The sequence below is a fragment of the Cricetulus griseus genome, chromosome 3, assembly GCF_003668045.3.
Source record: "Cricetulus griseus strain 17A/GY chromosome 3, alternate assembly CriGri-PICRH-1.0, whole genome shotgun sequence".
Taxonomy (NCBI): Eukaryota; Metazoa; Chordata; class Mammalia; order Rodentia; family Cricetidae; genus Cricetulus; species Cricetulus griseus.
In genome coordinates, this window is record NC_048596.1 from 15,311,731 (window position 1) to 15,334,642 (window position 22,912).

At 43.7% G+C, this 22,912-nt stretch overlaps 1 protein-coding gene across 1 annotated transcript in view; it reads right to left on the reverse strand.

The window, feature by feature from the left end:
* The window catches only part of Gbf1 (golgi brefeldin A resistant guanine nucleotide exchange factor 1), a 118,278-nt gene that overhangs the window by 13,652 nt on the left and 81,714 nt on the right, over positions 1-22,912 (reverse strand). The window contains 20 exon segments of the mRNA NM_001246686.1: positions 356-532; positions 862-955; positions 1,242-1,478; positions 2,364-2,446; positions 2,711-2,836; positions 2,920-3,043; positions 3,572-3,774; positions 4,989-5,077; positions 5,352-5,492; positions 5,717-5,906; positions 6,112-6,306; positions 12,649-12,747; positions 13,538-13,749; positions 14,621-14,780; positions 15,170-15,393; positions 15,674-15,821; positions 19,184-19,238; positions 20,285-20,345; positions 20,817-20,925; positions 22,023-22,141. Of these exon segments, the coding sequence (NP_001233615.1) occupies positions 356-532; positions 862-955; positions 1,242-1,478; positions 2,364-2,446; positions 2,711-2,836; positions 2,920-3,043; positions 3,572-3,774; positions 4,989-5,077; positions 5,352-5,492; positions 5,717-5,906; positions 6,112-6,306; positions 12,649-12,747; positions 13,538-13,749; positions 14,621-14,780; positions 15,170-15,393; positions 15,674-15,821; positions 19,184-19,238; positions 20,285-20,345; positions 20,817-20,925; positions 22,023-22,141 (2,846 nt within the window).

Genomic DNA, 22,912 nt, shown 5'->3' on the forward strand with positions numbered 1-22,912 from the left:
CCAAACCAAGGACTCTTTGCAATGAACGTGTACAAGTAAAGATATATGGACAAAAGGGTTTATGGTGTGACTCACTGTGTTACACTGCAGCTTCCATGATGAGATTTTTAATTTTTTTCCTTTTAAAAAAATTTCCCTTTTTTTCTCTTAAATTTTGTTTTATTTGTGTGTGTGTGTGTGTGTGTGTGTGTGTGTGTGTGTGTGTGTGTGTATGTGTGTGTGTGTGTGTGTGTGTGTGCAGGAGCAGAGGGTGGATGCAAAGGGATGGAGAAATGAATGGGATCAAGATACATACTGTAAAAGATACACAGAACACAGAAAGAAAGCAAGAAAAAACAAACAGGTAAATAAATACCTCCACCATAGCCTGGGGTAAAAGTTGAGCACGGAAGAGTTGCAGCACAGCCTCCATGATATTCTTCCAGCCCTCCCGAAGGATGTCACCATGACGATGGGCCAAGTGGAATACTGTCTTGGCTGCAATGTGAGCTTTAGGGTTGCTTCCAAACACAGTGGGAAGGTTCTCAATAGACTGAAAAGGCAATGTTATGAGGCTTAGGGTTGGTTCATGTCTAGAAAGGAGGTTCTTTCAGGTCTCTCTGCCTATGTTCCCTGACAATCTTTCTGCTAAATCTGCTTCAAATCCCTATAATATTAATGGGAAAAGTCAATGTGATGAAGATCTTTCCTATGGCATCTACTCTCCAGTCCCATTACATGAGGTGACACTATTCTCATTCCAGAACTTGCAAAATGGACATGACCTAACCTTGTTCAGGAGGGTACATATGGTGGGTGCAGCCTCCAGGCTGAGGCTTGCTCTCCCCTGGAACGCTAAGCATAGTTCCTGTTCCAACTCACCTCACTACTGAGAGCTGTGAACTTGCACAAAGAGATGATGAGATTGTCAAACACATCGCTGAGGCCATAGTGGGCAGAGATCATGGCACACTTCCTGTAATGTCACCCCCAGGACAGAAACAGTCATTGGAAGGCCACTCAGCCCCCACCCCCAAGTTCCTAAGCTGCTTTCCATTGGTTCTTCCTCAATGGGTCACAGAAAGAAACATTTAACTCCAGTCTGTTTAAGACTGAGATTTCCAAGGTTCCAGCCTCCCTCCAGAAAATCAGGAGAAATCCCATTCTGAGGAAGTAATATTAGGAGTCAAAGAGGCATGGGACAACCCATCTTAACTTAGTGAGATGGAAGGGTATGAAGACCAAGGCCAAAGTTGTGTTACCTGAAACCTGAGATGGCTTTCTGGATGATGGTCTCCTCAATGCTTTTATCAAAGACATAAGAGAGAGCAGCAATAGTTGGGCCCCAGGTCATAGTGAAGAGGTCAAGATCATAGCTGCCAGGAGGTACACGAAGGAATATACCCTCAGGGGTGGCACCTCGGTGCAGCAGCACACTCCACACATAGTTCTCACGAACCAGGCCTGTCTGTTCCTCGGGCATCACGATTTCCTCATTCCTGTCAGAAGGGAAAAGCAAAAGCCAGATGCACTCCTGTGAGCATGATGCTTTCAAACTAAGGGAAGGGCTTCAGCTATACATGCACCTTCCATCTTATGAGGGTATCACAACCACAGCTGAGGGATCTGCTGCCACCCCACCACTGGGGCGAGGGAGGGATAGTGAATGCATTCATAATCTCAATGTCCCGTCTCCAAGTCTTTAGAATTCACATTCTTTCTGGGTGGGGGGCAAAAACTTCCACTTTTTCTGATTTATTATAAGGAATTAACCATATAGATATGGTGGCACATATCTATAATTCTAGCATTTGGTAGGCTCAGGTTAAAAAAAAAAATCAAAGGAGTTCAAAGGCCAGACCTAGCAAGTTTGAGGCAATCTTGAGCTATATGAGACTCTGTCTCAAAACAATAACAAAACAACTAAGACTGAAGCCTTATCCTCTAGTGCTGGTCTTAATGTCTCCACAAACCAGAAAATGCATTTTGTGAGCTCTCCAGGAAAATCAGGTAACTTTGGGTTCAGGAAATAGGGTCATTAGGAGGAATAGTTTGGACTGGAGATGTAGCTCTGCAAAGAAACACATTTCTAGTGCCTGTATAAGGCCCTGGGTTCAATCCCTGGTACCAAGCACATCTGTAAACAAACATACACACAAGAGAGACAATTTGTATGGACCCTACGTTTGGAATACTGGAGTCCCATTATCATTCAAGCTTCTTTAAATAAGAAATGAGTTGTCACAGAGGAGGCTGCCCAGCTAAGTTTCAAAGCTAAATCAAGGGCATGTGAGTCACTAGGGTCTGATGTGACTCTAAAAGCAGGAAAAGGAAGCAGCATCTCTCTGTAACAGAGATGCTGTCCTCTCTCTGTATATACTCACTTGATGGCATGGTACATGTCCTCCAGGATGTCTTGCTCAAAGTCCTTGCCTCCATTCACACCTTTTAGGTTTTTTCGAAACTCCTAGAGATAGGTCAGTATGTTTTCCCTTGTGTCAATGCTGTATATCACCCAAGGAACTCCTTAAGTCTGTGATAAATAGGACTTCGGAAACAATTAAGTGAAAGAGCCCACTTTCCTTCCCAGTCCCTCTTCTGAATTGGTCAGCCCTCCCTGAGTCCCTTGACAGAACTCTGTCCCCCATACAAACTGGAAACTCCCTTTATCTTTCTTGCTACTTTGAAGCTGTACTGGATCTTCTCTGTCTTGGCTGAAGTCCAAGCTTACCTCCAGAGTCATGGGTACATTCTGTTTGCGGACATTGTGGTTATGCTGGTCAGTATTAAGCATGATGACAGCATAGGCCAGGGCAAAGCAGGCATCGCTATTGGCAAATGGGGAGCCATTACAACTCTGAAAAAGCAAAGACTCCATCTTTGTCAATGTCCTTTTCTGGCCAATTAAATCCTCACTACCAACCCTCCAGCTAGACCTACCCTCCAGTGCTCTGTGAATGCCTCCAGCAACCTGTGAATAACTGGTGCTTCCCCGGGCAAACGGAAGGCTTCCAGGTAGAGTCGGAGAGCTTCATCAAGCCGTAGACCCTGAAAGCTGAAGGTGCTACAGAGAGAGGAAACAGAATGAAGAGGCTGGAGGCATGGAAGCTGCATAGGTCAAGCTGTTAAGTTTTCAGAACCTTCTCTTACTGGAACAGAGGAGGCTGATGGCTCTAGCAAAGGAGTGGTATAGCTTGGCCATTCCTAACAAAATCCCTAACCTTAGCACTTACCGCATTAACAAAACTCTTGTCTAGACACCTCACCTCTCAGAACCCTGCTCTCTATGTCACTTTGCAATATTTTCCATTAGAACACAGGGGAGGGGCTCCAAAACCCTGCATCCCTTTCAGGTTCAACAGATATGCATCATAGAAAGAGGCAAGAGTGTTTTGTGAGCTGGTCACCAGCAGGAAATGCAGAGACTTCCTCTAAGAGAAGAGTGCCCTGTCCCCTCAGACAGCGTCTTCTTTTCTTCTTTCCCCTGCACTTTCCCCATCTCTGTTTTTTTTTGTGAAATGCAGGAATGGTAAAGGAGCACACCATCACTGAGCAAGATACCCCAATCTCACACTGCTTATTTCTTCCTCACCTCACAAAACTCTCCAACAGGTCAATGTTTTTTCGGTCACTCACAAACTCCCCAATCATTTTCTTGTCTAGCCGAGGGTTCTCTCGGAGCCACTGGGCCACCTCTGTGTTATCCATTGGGATGGTAAGGAGACCTTTTTCCTGTAGAAACTGGATGCCCTTCTTGGGTTTCTGATTGAACTGCTCTGTGCCAGTGATCAGCAGCTGGAAGACAAAGAGTAGAGGCATCAGGAGTTGATGTGCCCTTGAGTCAGACAGACAGGTGGATTCTATTATAACCTATAGCTGTTCACCTAACGGGCTCTTCAGACATGGTTCTAATTGATCCCACAGCTGAGACTGGGTTGTACTGGAGTGTCTGGAGAGCTCCTTTCTACTCCTTTCTGAATGCCCCAGATGATCACAGCCACCTCCCCTCCTCCAATGAGAGACCAGGGAGATGAAGATGAGGCAGATTAATGAAGACTTCTCTTCAGTGCTGTAGCCATTTCTGGCATCTATGGACAGCCAGCATCATGTTAGAGCCTGGGTTAAAGTCCCCATCCTTTTCCGATTGCCTTGTTTCTATGGTCCTGGGTTTGAAGGACAAGGCAGACTAACTGTGATATCTTTGCTCCCTGTATGTTTAGTCACAGACCTGCAATCAAATGCATTTACCTGACAATATGAGAAAGAAAGGATTAACTAGAAGTTTTTATGTTAAGAAAACAAAAAACGTCTCTCTCGTTCTCTCTCTCCCTCTGTCTGCCTCACTCCCTCTCTCCTTTCTCTCTGCGCCTCCTTTTCCTCTCTCCTACCGCTCCTGTCCTCAGAGGTTGGTCTCCCCATCCCCTTTCCCTTTTTTATGATCCCTTCCCCCCCCCCAAAGAAAACAAAAGCATCCTACCCCCAATCAAGCAGCTATTTGCAATTGACACCTGCTGCTGCTGGGAGTGGGAGAACAGACAAAAGAAAAAAAAAGTAGCTAACAATTATTTGTATATTACTAAAGTACCAGAACAAATATCAATTCCCTATTATTACCAATCACTATACTGGACCTGGAGATGCTCAATAACCTTTGCTGACCAAATGGCAGTAGCTTCCAGAGCTTGTCACCACCACTAGGAATATCTGGCTGTTGGCTGGAGTAGCTTTGCTCAGGAGCCAACAACAACAAATCTTAGGTGTAAGGAAAGGAGCGGGAAAAGTTGCTGTAGTCCCAGAAAAAAACTAGAGGCTAGTCTTGGAAGCCATAGAATGGGCTGCTAAGCTCATTGACATCCTTGTCCTCTGAGACAGGAACCAGTTCTCTAGAGGATCCCATACAAGGGTACATACAGGTTGTACACACTGTGGAATATAATGTATGTATGTATGTATGTATGTATGTATGTATGTATGTATGTATGTACACATGCATGTATGTATATATGTACCTTCTTTTTGTTCTTAATTTCAATTAGTTCCCGTGGATCTGGCAGAAGACAGGAAAATCGAGGCGGCTTCCTGGTAAACTTTTTGTCAGCTAGGAATGGAAGGAGAAGGAAAATCCATAAGATCTTTTGCAAACTTACTGATACTCTCCCCAGTAAAAACAAAGCAGTCTCAGAAATTTTCTTCTCCCCAGTCTCCTACCTTCTAGAAATCCTACCTTCTGGGGCTCTGTTTTCTTTCCTTTCTCTAGGGTTTAAAACAAGGTCAGCTGCTAGGGCTCTTTCAGGTGTGACCTTACCTCCCACATTTCCTGTCTCTAAGCCCTCTAGGTGATGGGTGCAGAGTCATGAACACTGAGTACCCACCCCCAGAGTCACCAGCTTCTTCCACATCATTGCATCTTGGCTTCCCATGCTCTGCTGACAGCCATCCTCCACTTTGAAGATGAAGGCCTAGGGCATCTGAGGCCATGCCTGTGGCTTTCCCATCAATGGTGGCTCTTTCAGCTGGTAACAGGAAAAGATATGAAGACTTATGGGTAGAAAGTCAAGCAGTATTGAAGAAGAGGTTGAGTCCCAAGCCAAAGAGAGCTGCATGATCTTATATTGGGCATCAGCCCTGACAGGGCAAATTCAAGACAAAGTAGGGAGGGTGAGGGAGGAGAGGGGGAAAAAGGAAAGGAAAGAAAAGAAAAAAATTGGGGAAAAGAACAATAAGAGATGCTTCTAACTACTGTTTGCTTCTTGGGTGCTATCCACTGCCTCGTAGCTGGGTCTGGATGTCTCCTTCTTCTCTTGCTGGGTAAGAGTGTTGAGGACTTTGGCTTGACAGTGAGCCTCAGTGCTGTCAATAACCGTCAACAGGGCATCAAGGGACAGTAGGTGTGTGGTATAAAGTTGACCAGACACAGGAAAGGCATTCTAGGAAATAAACAGATCCATTAAACTTGAGGTTAGAATATTCTTCACCTGATTATTTTTCCAAAAATCCCCAAACTTATGACTTCTCCATTGCCCTTATAAAATTCCTTTCTCCTTCCTGCTCCCCATCTCTGAAGTGCTCCTCTCTGCACCATCTGGGAAATTTCCTTGGTAGTTTCTAGAGGCCAAGAATAGTGCTCAGCACCTTGGACAGCAGCTTAGTGAGGTCTTCAAAGAGGTTGGCGCAGTAGTAGTCACAATCGTAGTTGATATAGAGCTCAGTGACAAAGCTGGGGATGCGCCAGAGCTGCACGATGGCCTCCAGTGCCATCTCCTTCATCTCATAAGGCATCTTGGGGTTTTCAACAGTGATGATCTCCATGAGTTTTTTCATGTACATCTGTCAACAATCCAGTGCCAACCATTTGGGTGGGGCAAAGATGGGAAGAGAAAATTGGACAGGAACAACATTAAACAGGAGGCGAAAGCCCACTCACACGTTGAGAAACACCAAAAGGTTTCTTATCCTCAATAATATAGTCCCTTCTTTGTCTCCACGATGGGGATAAAGCTCTTATCCCTGTCCCAAAGAAGTTGTCTTTTGTCCTTTTTTACATGCTGACTATATGAGTGTACCCTAATCTTATTTTGGCAATTTAGCAGCAATGCTGGTTCAGTTATAATAACTCCTAGGCAGAAAAGCTGTTACCCAACAGTCCTCATATTTGGATTCTCACACTTTTTTTTTTTTTCCTAGACAGTTTTGCTTTATAACCCAGGCTGGCCATCAACTCACAGCAATTCTCCTGTCTCAGCCTCCTAAGTGCTTGGATTACTGGCAAGAGTCACCATACCCAGCTGGGGGTTTTCCTACATTATAGTCAATCAATATTTTCTGGGATCCTCTTAATTATTCTAGTACAATGGCTAGTCAATGACACAAATTATGAAGGCCAAAATACCCTTTATAGGAAGCTTATAAAAATCTATCTCTAGAGACAGGTCTCCCATCCTCAGACCTCCCCTACTCTCTTGGTGCCCCCGACACACTCTCCCCAACCCCCAACCTCCCATAGACATATCTCAGCCCTGAACTTGGACAGAGACCCTGCTCTGTCAGAGGCCATGCCAGGGGCCAGAAATCCAGGTAGGCCCTGCCAGTGAACCTTTCCCACTTTCTTGGTGCCCCCCTAATCTATCCCCAGCCCCCCTATACATACTTCTTGTCACCATGTCCCAGCCTACAAATGTAAAGGAAACATTACTAAAGCTTAAATCACACATTGACCCTCACATATAGATAGTGGGAGACTTCAATTCCCCACTCTCACCAATGGACAGGTCATACAGCCAAAAACTAAACAAACAAATACTGGAGCTAACAGACATTATAAATCAAATGGACCTAACAGTTATCTACAGGACATTTTACCCAAACATAAAAAGACATACCATCATTTCAGCACTTCACTGAACTTCGTCTAAAATTGACCACACACCCAGTCACAAAGTCATAACAGATGCAAGGAAAGTGAAATAACCCCCTACAACCATGGATTAAAGCTGGATTTCAACAGAAACAACAGAAAGCCTACAAACTCATGGAAACTGAACAATTCTCTACGGAATGAATACTGGTTCAAGACAGAAATAAAAAAAGAAATTAAGGCTTTCTATAATTCAAAGAAAATGAACACGCAACATACCCAAACTTATGGGACACGATGAAAACAATGTTGAGAGGAAAGCTCATAACACTAATCACCTACATTAAAAAAAAAAAAAAATTGGAGCGATCTCATACAAGCAACTTAACAACACACCTGAAAAGAACAAAAAGAAGCATGTACACAGCAGGAGGAATAGATGGCAGGAAATAATCAAACCAGGGGCTGAAATCAATAAAATAGAAACAGAAAAAAACGATACAAAGAAACAATGAAACAAAAAGTTGGTTCTTTGAGAAAATCAACAAGATAGACAAACCCTTATCCAAAATAACTAAAAGACAAAGAGAATATCCAAATCAACAAAATCAGTCATGAAAATGGGGACATAACAACAGACACTGAGGAAATCAAAGAATAATTAGGTCATACTTCAAAAACCTGTACTCCACAAGCCTGGGAAATCTAAAAGAAATGGATAATTTTCACAATAGATACCACTTAACCAAAGTTAATTCAAGATCAGATAAACAATTTTCAATAACCTATAACCCCCAAGGAAATAGAAGCAGTCATTAAAAGTCTTCCCACCAAAAAAAAAAAAAAAAAAAAAAAAAAAAATCCCAGGGCCAGACAGTTTTAGTGAAGACTTTCAGAGAAGAGCTATTACCAATACTCCTCAAATTATTTCACAAAATAGAAATAGAAGGAACATTGCCAAATTTATTTTAAGACAGTCACTCTGATACCCAAACCACACAAAGATTCAACAAAGAGAATTATAGACCAATTTCCCTCATGAACATTGATTAAAAATACTCAATAAAATACTTTGCAAACAGAATCCAAGAACACATTAAAAAGATCATCCACCATGACCAAGTAGGCTTCATCTCAGAGATACAGGGATGGTTCAACATATGAAAACCAATGTAATCCATCATATAAACAAATTGAAAGATCTCCCCCCCAAAAAAAGCACACGATCATCTCATTAGATGTTGAAAAAGACTTTGATAAATTCCAACACCCCTTCAGGGATACAAGGGACATACTTAAACAATCAAGGCAATGTACAGCAAATCTATAGCAATATCAAATTAAATGGAGAGAAACTCAAAGTAATTCCACTAAAATCAAGAATAAGACAAGGCTGTCCCTTCTCTATGTATTAAAATATAGTACTTGAAGCTCTAGCTAGAGCACTAAGACAACTAAAGGAGATCAAGGGGATACACATTGGAAAGGAAGAAGTCAGAGTATTTTTTAGAGATGATATAAGAGCATACATAAGTGACCCCAAAATTCTACCAGAGAACTCCTACAGGTGATAAATACCTTCATCGAAGTGGTTGGATATATGATTAACTTAAAAAAAACAAAAACAAAAATAGGGGCTGGAGAGATGGCTCAACAGTTAAGAGCATTGGCTGCTGTTCTTTGAGAGTTCAATTCCCAGCAACCACATGGTGACTTGCAGTCATCTCTAGTAGGATTGTATGCCCTCTTCTGGCATAAAGTCATACATGCAGACAAAGTGCTCATATACATAAAATAAACAAATAAATCTTAAAAAAAAAAAAAACCAAAACCAAAACCAGGAGCCCTCCTATATACAAATGACAAATGGACTGAGAAAGAAATCAGAGAAACAACACCTTTTACAACAGCCACAAATAATGTAAAATATCTTGGGTTAACTCTAGCCAAGCAAACGAAAGACTTGTATAACAAAAACTTCAAGGATTTGAAGAAACTGAAAAAGGTATCAGAAGATGGAAAGATCTCTCATGCTCATGGATCAGCAGGATTAACTAGTATAAATGGCCATCTTGCCAAAAAGCAATCTGCAGATTCAAAGTAATCGCCATCAAAATTCAACACGATGCTTTCAAACCTTGAAAGGACAATATTCAACTTCATGTGAAAAAACAAAAAACCCAGGGTAGCAAAAACAATTCTTGAACTTCTGGAGGTATTATCATTCCTGATTTCAAGCTATACTACAGAGCTATAGTAATACAAGCACATGATACTGGCGTAAAAACAGACATACTGATCAATGGGATCAAATTGAAGACCCAGAAATAAATCCACATACCTATGGACACTTGACTTTTGATAAAGAAGCCAGAAAGACAGAATGGAAAAAAAGAGAAAGCATCTTTAACAAATGGTGCTGGTCTAACTGGATGTCTGTATATAGAAGAACACAAATAGATCCATGTCTATCACCCTGCACAAGACTCCAGTCCAAGTGGATCAAAGGCATCAACATAAAACCAGATACACTAAACTTGACAGAAGAGAAAGTGGGGAACATCCTTGAACACATAGGCATAGGAGACAACCTCCTGAACAGAACATTGACAGAGCAGGCACTAAGATTGACAATTCATACATGGGACATCAAGAAACTGAAAAGCTTCTGTAAGGCAAAGGACACTTAATAGGACAAAATAGCAGCCTACAGAACATGAAAAGATCCTCACCAACTCCACATCCAATAGAGAGCTAATATCCAAAATATATAAAGAACTCAAGAAAGTAGACATCAACAAACCAAGCAATCTAATTAAAAAAATAAGGTACAGCTGGCGGTGGTGGCGCACACCTTTATTTCTAGTTCTTGGGAGGCAGAGGCAGGCAGATCTCTGTGAATTTGAGGCCAGCCTAGTCTACAGAATGAGTTCTAGGACAGCCAGGACTGTTACACAGAGAAACCCTATCTCAAAAAACAAACCAACAACAACAACAACAAAGAGGTAGAGATCTAAACAGAGAATTCTCAATAGAGGACTCTCAAATGGCTGGGAAACATTTAAAGAAATGTTCAACATCCTTAGGCATCAGTGAAATGCATGTCAGAATGGCTAAAATCAGTAACACAAGTGACAGCTCACGCTACTGAGGATGTGGAGCAACGGGGAACACTCCTCCATTACTGGTAGGAGTGTAAACTTGTACAGCCACTATGGAAATCAATATGGCAGTTCCTCAGAAAACTGGAAATCAATCTACCTCAAGATCCAGCTATACCACTCTTGGGCATATATCCAGAGGGCATTCCATCCCACCACAAGGACACTGGCTCAACTATGTTCATCGCAGCTTTATTCATAATAGCGAAAAACTGGAAACAACCTAGGAACCCCTCCACAGAAGAATAGATAAGGAAAATGTGGAGCATTTATACAATGGAGTATTACTCAGCAGTTTAAAAAAAATGACATCATGAAATTTTCAGGCAAATGGATAGAATTAGGAAAGACCATCCTGACTGAGGTAACCCAGACCCAGAAAGCCAAGCATGATATGCACTCATTTATAAGTGTATATTAGCTGCTAAGTAAATGACATGCTACAATCCACAGACAGACCCAGAGAGGCTAAGTAACAAGGAGGGCTCTAGGAGGGGATGCATGAATCTCCCTGGGAAGTGGACATACAATAGACTTTGTGGGTGGACTGGGGGTGTGTAGCAATGAGAATAGGAGGGATCAGGTGGTGGGGGTGGAGGGAAAGAGTATAAGGAGAGCCAGCCGTCTAGAACTGGAGGGCATTTGGGGGGCGATGTGGAAACTCAGTGCAGTGGAAACTCCCTAGAATCTATGAGGGTGAGCCTAGTGAGGACTCCTAGAAATGGAGGATATGGAACCTGAACCATCCATCTTCTGTAACCAGGCAAGGCTTCCAGTGCTGGGAATGGGACACCAATCCAGTCACCTACAATCTGTCCTGCCTGCAACATGTGCTGGGGCAATGGTGGAGCAGAACTTGTGGGAGTGGCCAACTAATGACTGGTCTAATTTGAGGTCCACGTCATGAGAAAAAGCCCATGCTGGACACTGCACGGATGACCAGGAACTGGAAGCTGGATAGCCTAGACAGTCTAGGGTAGAACCAAACAGGACTTGGGAAAAAAAAAAATCAATGAAGTGATTCCTAGTGTGGTGATGTATTGTTTATGATCTAATAAGCTTGCCTGGGGATCAGAGTGCAAAGCTAGCCACACTAGCTAGCCATAATGCCAGACAGTGGTGGTGCACACCTTTAATCCCAGGACTCAGGAGACAGAGGCAGATGGAGCTCTCTGTGAGTCCAACACCACCCTGGGCCACACAAGAGTAAACAGTCTAAAAGAGTAACAGCGCTAGAGAGGTATGTAAGGAAGAAGCAAAGGGTCTCTTGGGAGATTGTTTCCAGTCACAGAGAAGACAGGATCTCTCTCCATTTCAGCCTTGGTAGAGGTAAGAGCTACTGACTGGCTGCTTTGTTTTCCTGATCTTCAGCTTGAACCCCAATATCTGTCCCCGGGTTTTTATTATTTATGATATAAGGTTCTTCTATAAATCACAGTCTGGTCCAGTTGTTAGAGAGGCTGCTTCCAGCATCTGATGGGAGTGGATGCAGAGACCCACAGCCAAACATTAGGCAGGGAGAGAGCCCAGGTTGAAGGTCTCTATCTGGTTCCCCGCCTCAGAGCTTGGAGAACCCCAAGGAAGAAGGGGAGAAGGAATTGGGGGAGGCAGAGGGAGAAAATGGCCCACTGAATTAACTAAGCAGGACTCATGGGGGGCTGACAGAGACTGAAGCAGCAAATTTGGATCCTGGGTCTGTATTAGGTGCTCTGTATATTCATTATGGTCATTGGCTTGGTGTTTTAGGGAGACTCCTGACAGTGGGAGTGGGGATGTCTCTGACTCTTTCTTCTACTCTTGGGTAGAAGAGTAGAAGACCCTTCTCCTCCTCCTGGGTTTTCTCACCCAGTATTGATGTGAGGGTTTGTGCCTGGTCTTATTGCATCTTGTTATGCTGTGTTCAGCTGATGTCCCTGGGAGACCTGCTGTTTTCTTCAGGGAGACAGAGTATGTGTGAACCTGAGAGAGAGGGGAGATGTGGGGGAAATTGGGAAGAGTGGAGGGAGGGGAAGTTGTAATCAGGATGTATTGTATGAGGGAAGAATAAAAAATATTTTTAAAACTATCTCTATAACACGATTGATTAAGCAGGCCACATTGATAATACCATACACTTCCCTGTTTTTGTTATACTTCCAAGAAAGTAAAACTTACCTCTAATTGGAACTTGAGGTGCTCCCGCATGCTCTCAAAGAGTAAGAAGCATACCCGTAGGGAAGCAGCATACAGGTTCAATCGCTCTACACTGAGTAGCTGGGGATCAGAGTGAGAAGTCATGAAATTTCTGAGGTTGAGTATAGCTGAGCCAAACTAGATGCAGCAGAGCAGACTAGTGAAGTTGCCACAGTGTTCTAAAGCAACTCTTTTGTTGTTTGCTTTAAAAATGTTGTTTCACATTGATTTATGTGCACCCATGGGAGGTGGTCCTCTCTGTCCACCTTCTAGGTCCCAGGCATCATGTCGGGCTTGATTGTACATGCTTTTACCCACTGAGCCATCATGCTGGCCTGTTTCTGTTTTTCTGAGATAGAATGTCATGTAACTCAGGATGGTCTTGAACTCACTATGTAGCTGAGAATGATCTTGAATTCCTTAGCTTCCTGCCCTCTCTCCTAAGTGCTGGATTTTAGATACCACCACACTTGAGTTTCTGACAGAGCTCTCAATTTAGCTGTTAGTTCCTCAATTCCTTGGAGAGCTACTGGAACCCTTTTATTGTGACTTCTGGCCAACAGAAAGGGAGGTGGTTTCTTAGGGTTCTCTGGCTTCTCAATCTCAAAAATAACTAAAATCTCTGAGCAATCTAGTCTTTTTTTCTTTTACCAGCATCTTTTTAAATGATTTATTTATTTTTATTTTATGTGCATTGCTGTTTTGCCTGCATGTATGTCTGTGTGAGTGTGTTGGATTCCCTGGACCTGGAGTTATAGACAACTATGAACCACCACATGGGTGCTGGGAATCAAACCCAGGTCCTCTGAAAGAACAGCCAGTGTTCTTAACTGCTGAGCCATCTCTCCAGCCCTAAGCAATCTAATCTCACCTGGAATAAGTGGCGACACATCTCATCCTTGATGAGACCCAAGAGGGTCTGGCACTGGGCTACAGGGGCTGACTCCAGAGCCACTGTCAGCAAATGCAGTCCCATGTGGATCATACCCTCTGAGTTGTGGCGGTCATGTGGGTTTGTGAGGGAGATAAGGAAGCGGAAGAGCTCTCGGATGCAAGGAAGACCATAAGGAACCAAAGCTGTGCCTGGGAAGGTGGGAAGAACAAGAACACTAAGATATATCCCAGCTGCTCGACAACACTTGGATCTGAGTCATCCATGAGAAAAACTGTGTCTGTGTGTGGGGTGCACGGGACGATGGGTGGGTGCTGTGTGTGTGTACATGTGCGTGTAGTGTGCAGTGAATGTGACTGTATATGGAAGCCACAGCAGGATGTCAGATGTCTTCCTCTTATTGCTGTTTCATTGCCTTAAACAGGGTCTCTAGTTGAATTAGAAATTAGCTGTTTCAGCGAATTAAAAAAAAAATATTTATTTTTGTTTTATTTGCATTGGTGTTTTTCGGGCATGTATGTCTGTGTGAGGGTGTCAGATTGTAGTAACAGATCAGGGCTCTTAACCACTGAGCCATCTCTCCAGCCCCTTCAGCAAACTCTTAGGACCCACATGTCTGCATATCCAATGCTGGGGTTACAAGCATATACAGCCATGCCTAGCTCTTTACATGCTTGTCCAAGGATTTGAACTCTGGTCCTCATGCTTGCAGAAAAGTAATCTTATCCCACTGAACCATCTTCTAACCCCTATCTATGGCAATTTCAGAAATTAATTTCCTTCAAGGAGAAGGATCCACTACCCTTCTCTTATTGGATGAAATCAGAATCAAGAATTTTTGTCAAAAGTCCCAAGCTTTATATTGTTCCTTCTCTCTTCCTATAGTCTCCCAAAGTCCTTCTCTAAATGACTCAGGGAAGGTTCCATACACACCAATAATTTTATAGATTGATTCCATTTCCTATCTAGAAAATGGGACTCATCTAAGCTGGTCTAGGCTCAGAAAGTTTATCTGGTAGGATGGGGCAGATGGATGGGCAGAGCCTTCCAGAGAGGACCTACCTTCCTTCTGGGAGGACTGTGTGAAGCGAACACCCCGGGGATTGACATAATCCATGTCATGGACAGAGGCAGAGTGGTCAGGAGGAGATGTGCACTCCTCCAACACTTCAGGGATAGATTCCACCGATGCTGACTGGGCCTTTTCCACATGGGACCCTTCCTGCTATTACCAGTAGCAGTTAGATACAGGAACAGAGACGAGGCAAGAACAACTTAGAATTTATTTCTCTGAAGTATATATCTTCCAAGCTGTCTTCAATGGACCATAGCTCATTGATTTATGAATCAATGTAAGATGGCCAAAGCCATCCGAGGCACCACTGATCTAGGGTGACAGTAGCCCATAGGTGCAAAAGTTCTCATATGCTCAGGATTTAGGTGATTACCTTCCTGTAAAAGCCCACTCCCTCCTGAGTGCTGAGATTAAAGACATGCATCACCATGCTCAGCCCAACCTTCTTTTAAGACAAGGCTTGGGTACAAAACCCAAAAGAATAAGCCAGCTCCTACAGTAACAAACTGAAGAGGTGCCTTAGGGATCAGTCATACCTGAGGGTCAAGCTGATCGGAAACTCCTATCTCATTGCTCCCAGACTCTGTGGTTGTGCTTTCCCTTGGGGAACCAGCTTGCTCTAGGTCAGTGAGGTCCTCCTTGGAGGTGGTCTGGGAGGATAATTCCAGGCCACTGTCTGTACAGGGACTGACCACTGCTGAGGCAGCTTCTGAACTTGCAGAGGAGATGGATGAGGGCACATCAATGAAAGGCATGCCACCTGACAAAGGAATGAAACTTGAAGGTGAAGAAAGCCTCTACAGGACCAGGGTCTTGCTTCTCAGACTGAATGCTCCTCTATAAATGTCTATGGAGTAGTGAGAATCTCTCTGAAAAGGGAATGACCTGAAGTCATAAATGGTTTGGAAAGTACCTTTCGGTTCTCTGCAGAAAGACCAAAGCCTCTCAGTTGATTGGCTTTCCACTTTAAATCCCCTCCCTGAGACAGAAAGGAACTTTTCTATCTGTTTTCATCAGCAGAAGCAACCCAAGGCACTCACTGGTGAGGTTACAGGATAAGGTGGCTCCATTTGGGGCGGGCAGCTCTGAACCTGGTGTGACTCTGGTCATGTGACGCGGGGGCCGAGGGGATCTTTTCTGCTTTTTCCACTTGGATGAGTCGCTCATGCCTCCCGCTCTCATTTTCAGCTGGAAACATCACACATCGTTAGTATCCAGACTAAAAGCGTAATTTAAACAAAGATGCCATTCCTAGACTATCTCAGCACTTATCCTTCTGGTCTCTAGGAAACAGCTCATATCTCATATCACTGTTAGATAAACCAGACCAGCAGACCACACACCTGTGCCTCTACATTAGCAGCTTTTGGAGAGGCTCAGTGGCCTCCACATGGAAAGTGACATTCGGCTTTTGGACTCGTTATTAACACAGCCAGCTGTCACATTTATCACTGCTTCCTGGGTCTCAGGTGCTATATATGATGCATGGGCCTCTCTGAACAGGTAAGCTTTGCCTACAGGCCTGTGGAACAACTTTCTTCCAGAGTCACTCTGCAGAGCAGTGCCTAGTTCTAGTTCTTGTCCAACTATGAGCACCCACTCCTTCCTATCCAGATTCAAAGCCTTCTCATTAAAGCATGGACTGGGACCTAGACCATAAGGACACTCTTATTCTGGAATTTTTGCATTAAAATGGATGGTCAAAAGTTAATCTTTTAGAGATAGGAGTGATACTCCAATTTACCTGTGGTGTTTAGAATGGAGGGCCATGCCGTGCTGCTGCTCCCAACTGTGACACAGCAATAAAACCTCCCGTCCTTCTCACACCCGTCCTTCCTGGGTACCGGCTGTTTGTTTATTATGTTATTTACTGGGAAGACCTCAGATTCACAATATAGCCAAGGATGGCCTTGAACTTTGGGTTCTGCTTCTACCTCCCAAATGCTAGGATGTGTGCTACCACACTCCACTTACGTGGTGCTGGGGCTCAAACCCAGTGATTTGTATATGTGAGCAAAGACTCTTCCAAATGAACTATATCCCCAACACCACAAGATGCAATTTTACAGGATCTGTTAATTTCTTCTGATAAATTTTTTCTTCAGGCTCTCTCACTCTCAAAGCTTTGACAGTCTCTGATCACATACTAAGAAACCAGATAAATATTCCTTCCTTCCTTTCTTCCCAATAAAGGTGAGAGGCCCTTAAACTGAACCTTTCTCCCAGTTCTTAACACAGTACCAACTTCTCATTGGATTCATCTTCTTGTCCCTCCACCTCCAAAACACCTGCAGTCATATGCCTAAATCTGAGCTCCTCTGACTACACAGGAACCAGAAGGATGCTCTTTCCAGGGACCTTGGAGTTCAGATGCATCACACTCTTAGTAAAAACTGATCTGGGACAAGAATAAGACAAATAGAGAGCAAGAAACCCAAGGGATCAATGAAAGAAGACAAGGACCATCTGGCCTTACTGGTCATTATCACTGAGCTCCAAAAAGTCCAAACAACAGAAGATTTATGAGGTAACTCTCCTTCCCAGGAGGCTCTTCTGTATCAGCCCCACTTCTACTGAGAATGACAGTTAGTCATGGACATCTTTTCCATACAAGAATCTGGATTTCCTATCTGCCACTCTGTATTCTGCAAAGCTAGCTCCAAGTAGGTTATTTCAGTGAGTGTCCCTGGCTTCCTAACTGGTACAGGAGTCTGAAGGCTGGCAGTTTTCACAAAGGCCTCACTGTTGCTGTTCCCTGTCCTCAGGCTCTAAGGTACATGACAGACAGCAGGTGTCTGTGGAATATTATGCCACCTTATCTGTACAATTCTATATTCCAAAGCCCAGCAGTAGATTTATAAAAATAGTACAGGCACTAGGCAAATAATCGTGGCAACATGCAGACTAGCCACTGAAGAGAGCTGAAAATTTTAAATATGCAAACACAAAATGAGACAATGCATTCAATTAGGACAGAGACACACCCCTAGCTACAGAACACTCACACAGAAAGTTATTTTATCTTCAGTGACAGGAATCTTTACAATCACACCTCTGGCATGCACACTCTTGTGATGGATAACCAAACATCCCTTTCCCTTTCTCATCTTCTTTCAAAATCCAGGATATTTCAAGGGCTCAGGCAATCTTTAGCTTATACTCCTTCCTCTACCAAACTCACCTACATTTTGAATTTTAAAGGACAGAGGATATCTTTGCAGATATTAGAAAATTCCCAGTGTCCTAGGCTGCCATGGTCCCTAGTTCTTGTCTATCAACTTAGAGATCTAAATCTTGCAACAATTCCTTTTATGTAACCAAGAAATAGAAGGTCCTCACAGGATGTACTGCCTTTGCCCACCAACACAGCCTGGTACCCAGATCTACTCAAGGACTATGCTTAGGCCCTCTACATCAGCTCGAGACACAGGAGGGGAGAAGGAAGGATCTCGGTCCCTATAGTTTCCCTAGAAATGGTGGGTCTTTAGCTTCCCCACAAGATGAAAGCAAGACCCAGGCTCGCTAAGCTCACTATGTGATGTTCAAGACTTAGTTCTGCTTCCAGGCAACCAGAAACCCCAGGAGAATTCCCAGTACTGCAAAGCTACAAACAAGTGCAACTCTTCAAAAGCCAAGCTGTGCTACTACAGTGGGTAAGCTGTGCTCTGAGCAACAGAAATGGGACCCGGGACCCAGTGTTACATACAAAAATAAACAAATAAACAAATAAATGGGGGGAGGAGAGGGAGTGGGAGAGAGACCTTGAGGTTCTTAAAGAGTAGTACCCTCTCTAACTGGTTCAGGGCTTTGGTCTGCTCCCCACTACTTAGCTCCAGTTTGTTGAGGAGACATGGAGAAATCTGTGAAAGACAGGCAAACGCACGATTTAAACAGAGTGAAATAAACTCAGACAGGGCACAGGGCAGGAATGGGGATGAATGGAAGGGATCAGGGGCAGGTCAGGTGCATGCACCAAATAGCCAAGGGTCATATGTAGAAACTCATCTGAGGCCGAGAAGTTCAGAGTTTCAGTTCAACACACAAAGAGGCCATCCTGACCACCATTTATTTTTTCCTAGTAGTTTGAGAACCCTTGATCTGGAGTACAGCTTGATTTGATCTCTTCAACAGAGACTAGAGCAAGCAAGGCCCATATTATTCAGCATTAGGAAGGAGCAGGGGCATAGCCTCTCTAGGACTCTTACTTGCTGACAAGAATGAGTCACAAGGGGATGGCCAGACTTTCATCTTTGTCAACATGCATCTTTAGCTCAGCTTGGTAAGCCCCGTCCAGTTTCTTTAAGGACTGGCTCATCAGCATACATAGCAGGTCAACAAAGACAGATCAGAAAGGAAAGCCTGAGGAAGGAGAGGTCCATGGGGGTATATTTCTGACTATAGGAGTGACAGCTAATTGTAGATTTCAAGTAGACCCATCTAGGCAAAAGCATGTCTTTGCTACTGAGCAATACTATTCCATAGTATTGAAGTCTGGAAGTTAAGGAGGTTTGGACAGGAGACAGCAGATGAACTTTCAGATCAGACCCCACCTTCTTCATGTTGGTTCCCACATAGCTCTTGGGTTCTTCTTTAAACTGAGGTAACCTATAAGATAGAGAATGACATGACTGTCTTTGAGAATAATGACAATGTCCTCCTCTATACCAGTCATAGCAAAGGTGTATTGGCCCACAGTATCCTTGTCTCTTAGTTTAGTCTCAATCTAGTTAAAGAAAAGCTAATCTCATCCCTTTTAGAGCTTCAGAGCCATAGAAATTGGGATATGTAAGACACAGTTAAAGTAGATCCGGTAGCAGAGTGACTAAGCACCCTTGGGAGTATGGAGGTTCTTCTCATCCTTGGAAAGCACTGCTGAAAGCTGAGATTAGGAGTTAGGAACAAAGAAAGTAGTAAAAGCAAGTTGGTGTTTTAAAGGCAGTAAATCCATGGGGTAAGACACTTGGCAGCAGAGTCCAAGGGCAATCTAATGTGCAGGTAATAAGGATTAAGCCTGAAAGCAAAAAGAAATCCCATTGTGAAGTTTAAAAAGTCATTGCTTCAATTCTTCTCTAGTGAGTCTTGGAGAGGAGATATAGAATAGGCCACTAGATTTAGGACAAAAGGATTCTTGGCATCTAGAATGAAGGAGTCCTTCCTAGGGAAATCAAAGATCATGGTTTCCCTGGGATTAAGGGGTCTGCCAGGATATAGAACTTCAAGTGCTAAAATCAGGAAGTCTCAGGCAAGCCAAGATAAGGGCCAATAAATCAGCTTGTACAACTGCTGGTTGCCCTAGCCTTGGCCTTCTTTTGCAGAAATCAGGCTGAGCTCTGGAAGCTCAGCAACCTGTTCCAGGCTGCTTAAATTTGGCATCTTCTCTAGGCTCCCTTTCCCAGATGCTACCTGCACAGAAACAGATACAAGTTTGGGAAGCAGAGATTAAATAACCTCTGCCTCCCCGAGGCCACAGCAACTCTCTCTTCCTTCTCCCTTGCTCAGTAACCCTGGGCCTGGAGAACTACTGCTATCTATAATCTCAATGGCCTCTGATGTGGTTGTGGGGTTGGCCAGGTCCCTAAAGTGGCTGTGTGGAAGCAGGCAGACTCAAGAGGCCTGGGCAGCCGGGCAGAAGCAAACAGCAGCAGGTTTACCTTGTGAAGAGCAGCTGCACCATGTCTACGAGAGTGTGCTCTGCGGATTTTCTCAATAACTCTGCACAGGCAAAAACAAATAACACAGGTGTCATTACTTGCTGTGCTATTATCAGGAGACTTCTCAGTGCAGACTCCCCTCCAAACTGTGTTTACCAAGGATTATGCCAAACTTATTAAAACCAGCTCCAGCTCAGCCTGGTAGCTGTGACATCACCAGACCACTAGGTGGTACTACTGAGTCAGGAAAAGGGGGACAGCTAGATGAGTTTTCTTGGGTAATCAATTGGTGTCAATCCCAGAAACCCTACGGGAGTAGATTTGATTCTGGATCTGAGTCAGTCTAAGATTCATTCCTACTCCTGCCTGGGAACAATGGGTTGAGATCTCTATTTTAGCTTCACAACAAAACCCCTAAGGTTACCCAAGGTAGACCATAGAGAAATCCTGTTTCTCTGGGGTTCTAAGATAGTATCCTGTATACATACTCAGACACCAGAAACCAGGCCCAGGAGGGTGAAAGAGCACCTACCACTAAGCCTCATTTCAAAGCAAATCCGGAAGCAAGACTGCATAATCTCACACACAGATTCATTTGTTAAGTGGGTACCCACTGGGGTTAGCAACAGAGTTCGAAGAACCTACAAAGAAGAAAGAGAAGACATTGTGATGAACAAAGTAGGCTGAGTAAAGCTTACCCAAAGGTAGAAAAGGCACCTATTGGGTAAATTTACTATTATTCTTATTAGTGCTTGCGTTGTATGTATGTTCATGTGTGTTTATGGGCATAACATGGGTATCAACCTAAAAAATGTGGTTCAACTTTTTTTTTTTTTTTGGGGGGGGGTTTTCGAGACAGGGTTTCTCTGTGTAGCCCTGGCTGTCCTGGAACTTATTCTATAGACCAGGCTAACTTGGAACTCAGAGATCTGTGTACCTCTGCTTCCTGAGCACTGAGATTAAAGGTGTACGCCATCACGCCTGGCTCCCCAACTTCTTTTAAGGCCAGGTCTCTTACTGACCTGACCTGGAGCTCACCAATTAGGCTAGACTGGCTGACCAGCAAGGACCCAGGATCCTTCCGTCTTTGCTTCTCTGGGATTACAAGTGTACTCACTGCCATGCCTGGCTTCTTACATGAGTGTCGGGGAATCTAACACAGGTCTTCATGCTTACAAGGCACACTGTTTACTAACTGGGCTATCGGTAATCCCAGCACTCAGGAAAAGGGAAGTATAGATCACTGAGTTCCAAGTCAGCCTGCTCAACAGAATAAGTTCTAAGACAGACAGGGCTACACAGAAACCCTGCCTTAAAAATCAAAACTAAAAACTAAAAAATAAGTACTGACCTTATTTCATTCAACCTGATAGAGACTCCCACGTGTTTGACTTGGGAGTCCTTTCTTTACTCAGCACGGTCATGACACAAGTTCATAACTCACTCTAGCTACCTCAAGCCCACACACCTAACAGACGGATGACACAGATACAGTCTACCAGAGGCACAAACGTATTAAGGGCTTCTGGTATTTGATACCAATTCATTTAAAGCTCTCAATTATTTTCCTTAGAAAAGCTTTTACTTTGGGTACCTGAGCTCCTTGTTTGGAAACAGAGTCAGACTCTAAGCCTCAGTAGAGTCAAAACACAGCTTCATGTGGCCTGCAGCCCCAGTAAGTAGAGCCTGCAACAACAGCCCTTGGCCATTAGCCTACTTGTTCTTCCCTCCCACATACCTGGAGGATTTTCATCAGGACAACTTCATCGCTGGCAGGGTCTGTACCCACAAAACGGGCATGAGTGACAGCATCTGCCATGTTCTCCATGCCCTCTGCTGTGCCCTCATGAGTTGGATCTGTTCCAGCAAAAAGGGACAGATTAAATCATGTCAAGAAGACAGGGAAAAAGGAAGACGGCCTACCTATAAATTGCGTGGAGAGACTCTGGCTTTCTCACCAGCTGCCTAACATATTGGCTTTTGAGCTACCTAAGAATTTTACCCCTAATTGGCTTTAGCAAGCCCCTTTGCACAACTCTACTGATTCAAAAAGCATATCTTGTGTATCAAAATTACCTGTTCAGCTCACTTCTAGCTTTTTTTCTGTAGGGTTTGTGTGAGTCATGTGTGAATATGTGTATGCACGTGTGTAGTCTAGAGGTCAATGTCAGGTATTTTCCTCAATTACATCCACCTTATTTAATTCTGGGGGGCAGGGTCTCTTCTGTGCCTAGAGCTCAGCGGTTCAGCTAGACTGAGGTGATCAAGAAAGTCTCAGGGATTTTACTGTGTCTACCTCTCCAGAGCTGGATTCACAGGGGGTGCTAGGGCTCCAAAATCAGATCCTCATGTTTGTGTGGCAAATACTTTACTAAGTGAGCCCACAGAAGCTTTGGTTTTTATAAATATACAGTGGGATCTAAGAACCTGCATTTTTAAGATCTCAGGTAAAGTTAATACTACTGGTCTAGGGACACACTTGGGGAATAACTAGTAGCAAACTGCTCATTTTATAGTGGAAGGGCCTAGAGATAGGAAAAAAAAGCAAGTAGAGTCAGAATTTTGAACGACAAGTTGTAGTTTTTCTTTTTTTGTCTTTTTTACCCTCTTTCAGTTTTCTGAGCAGGG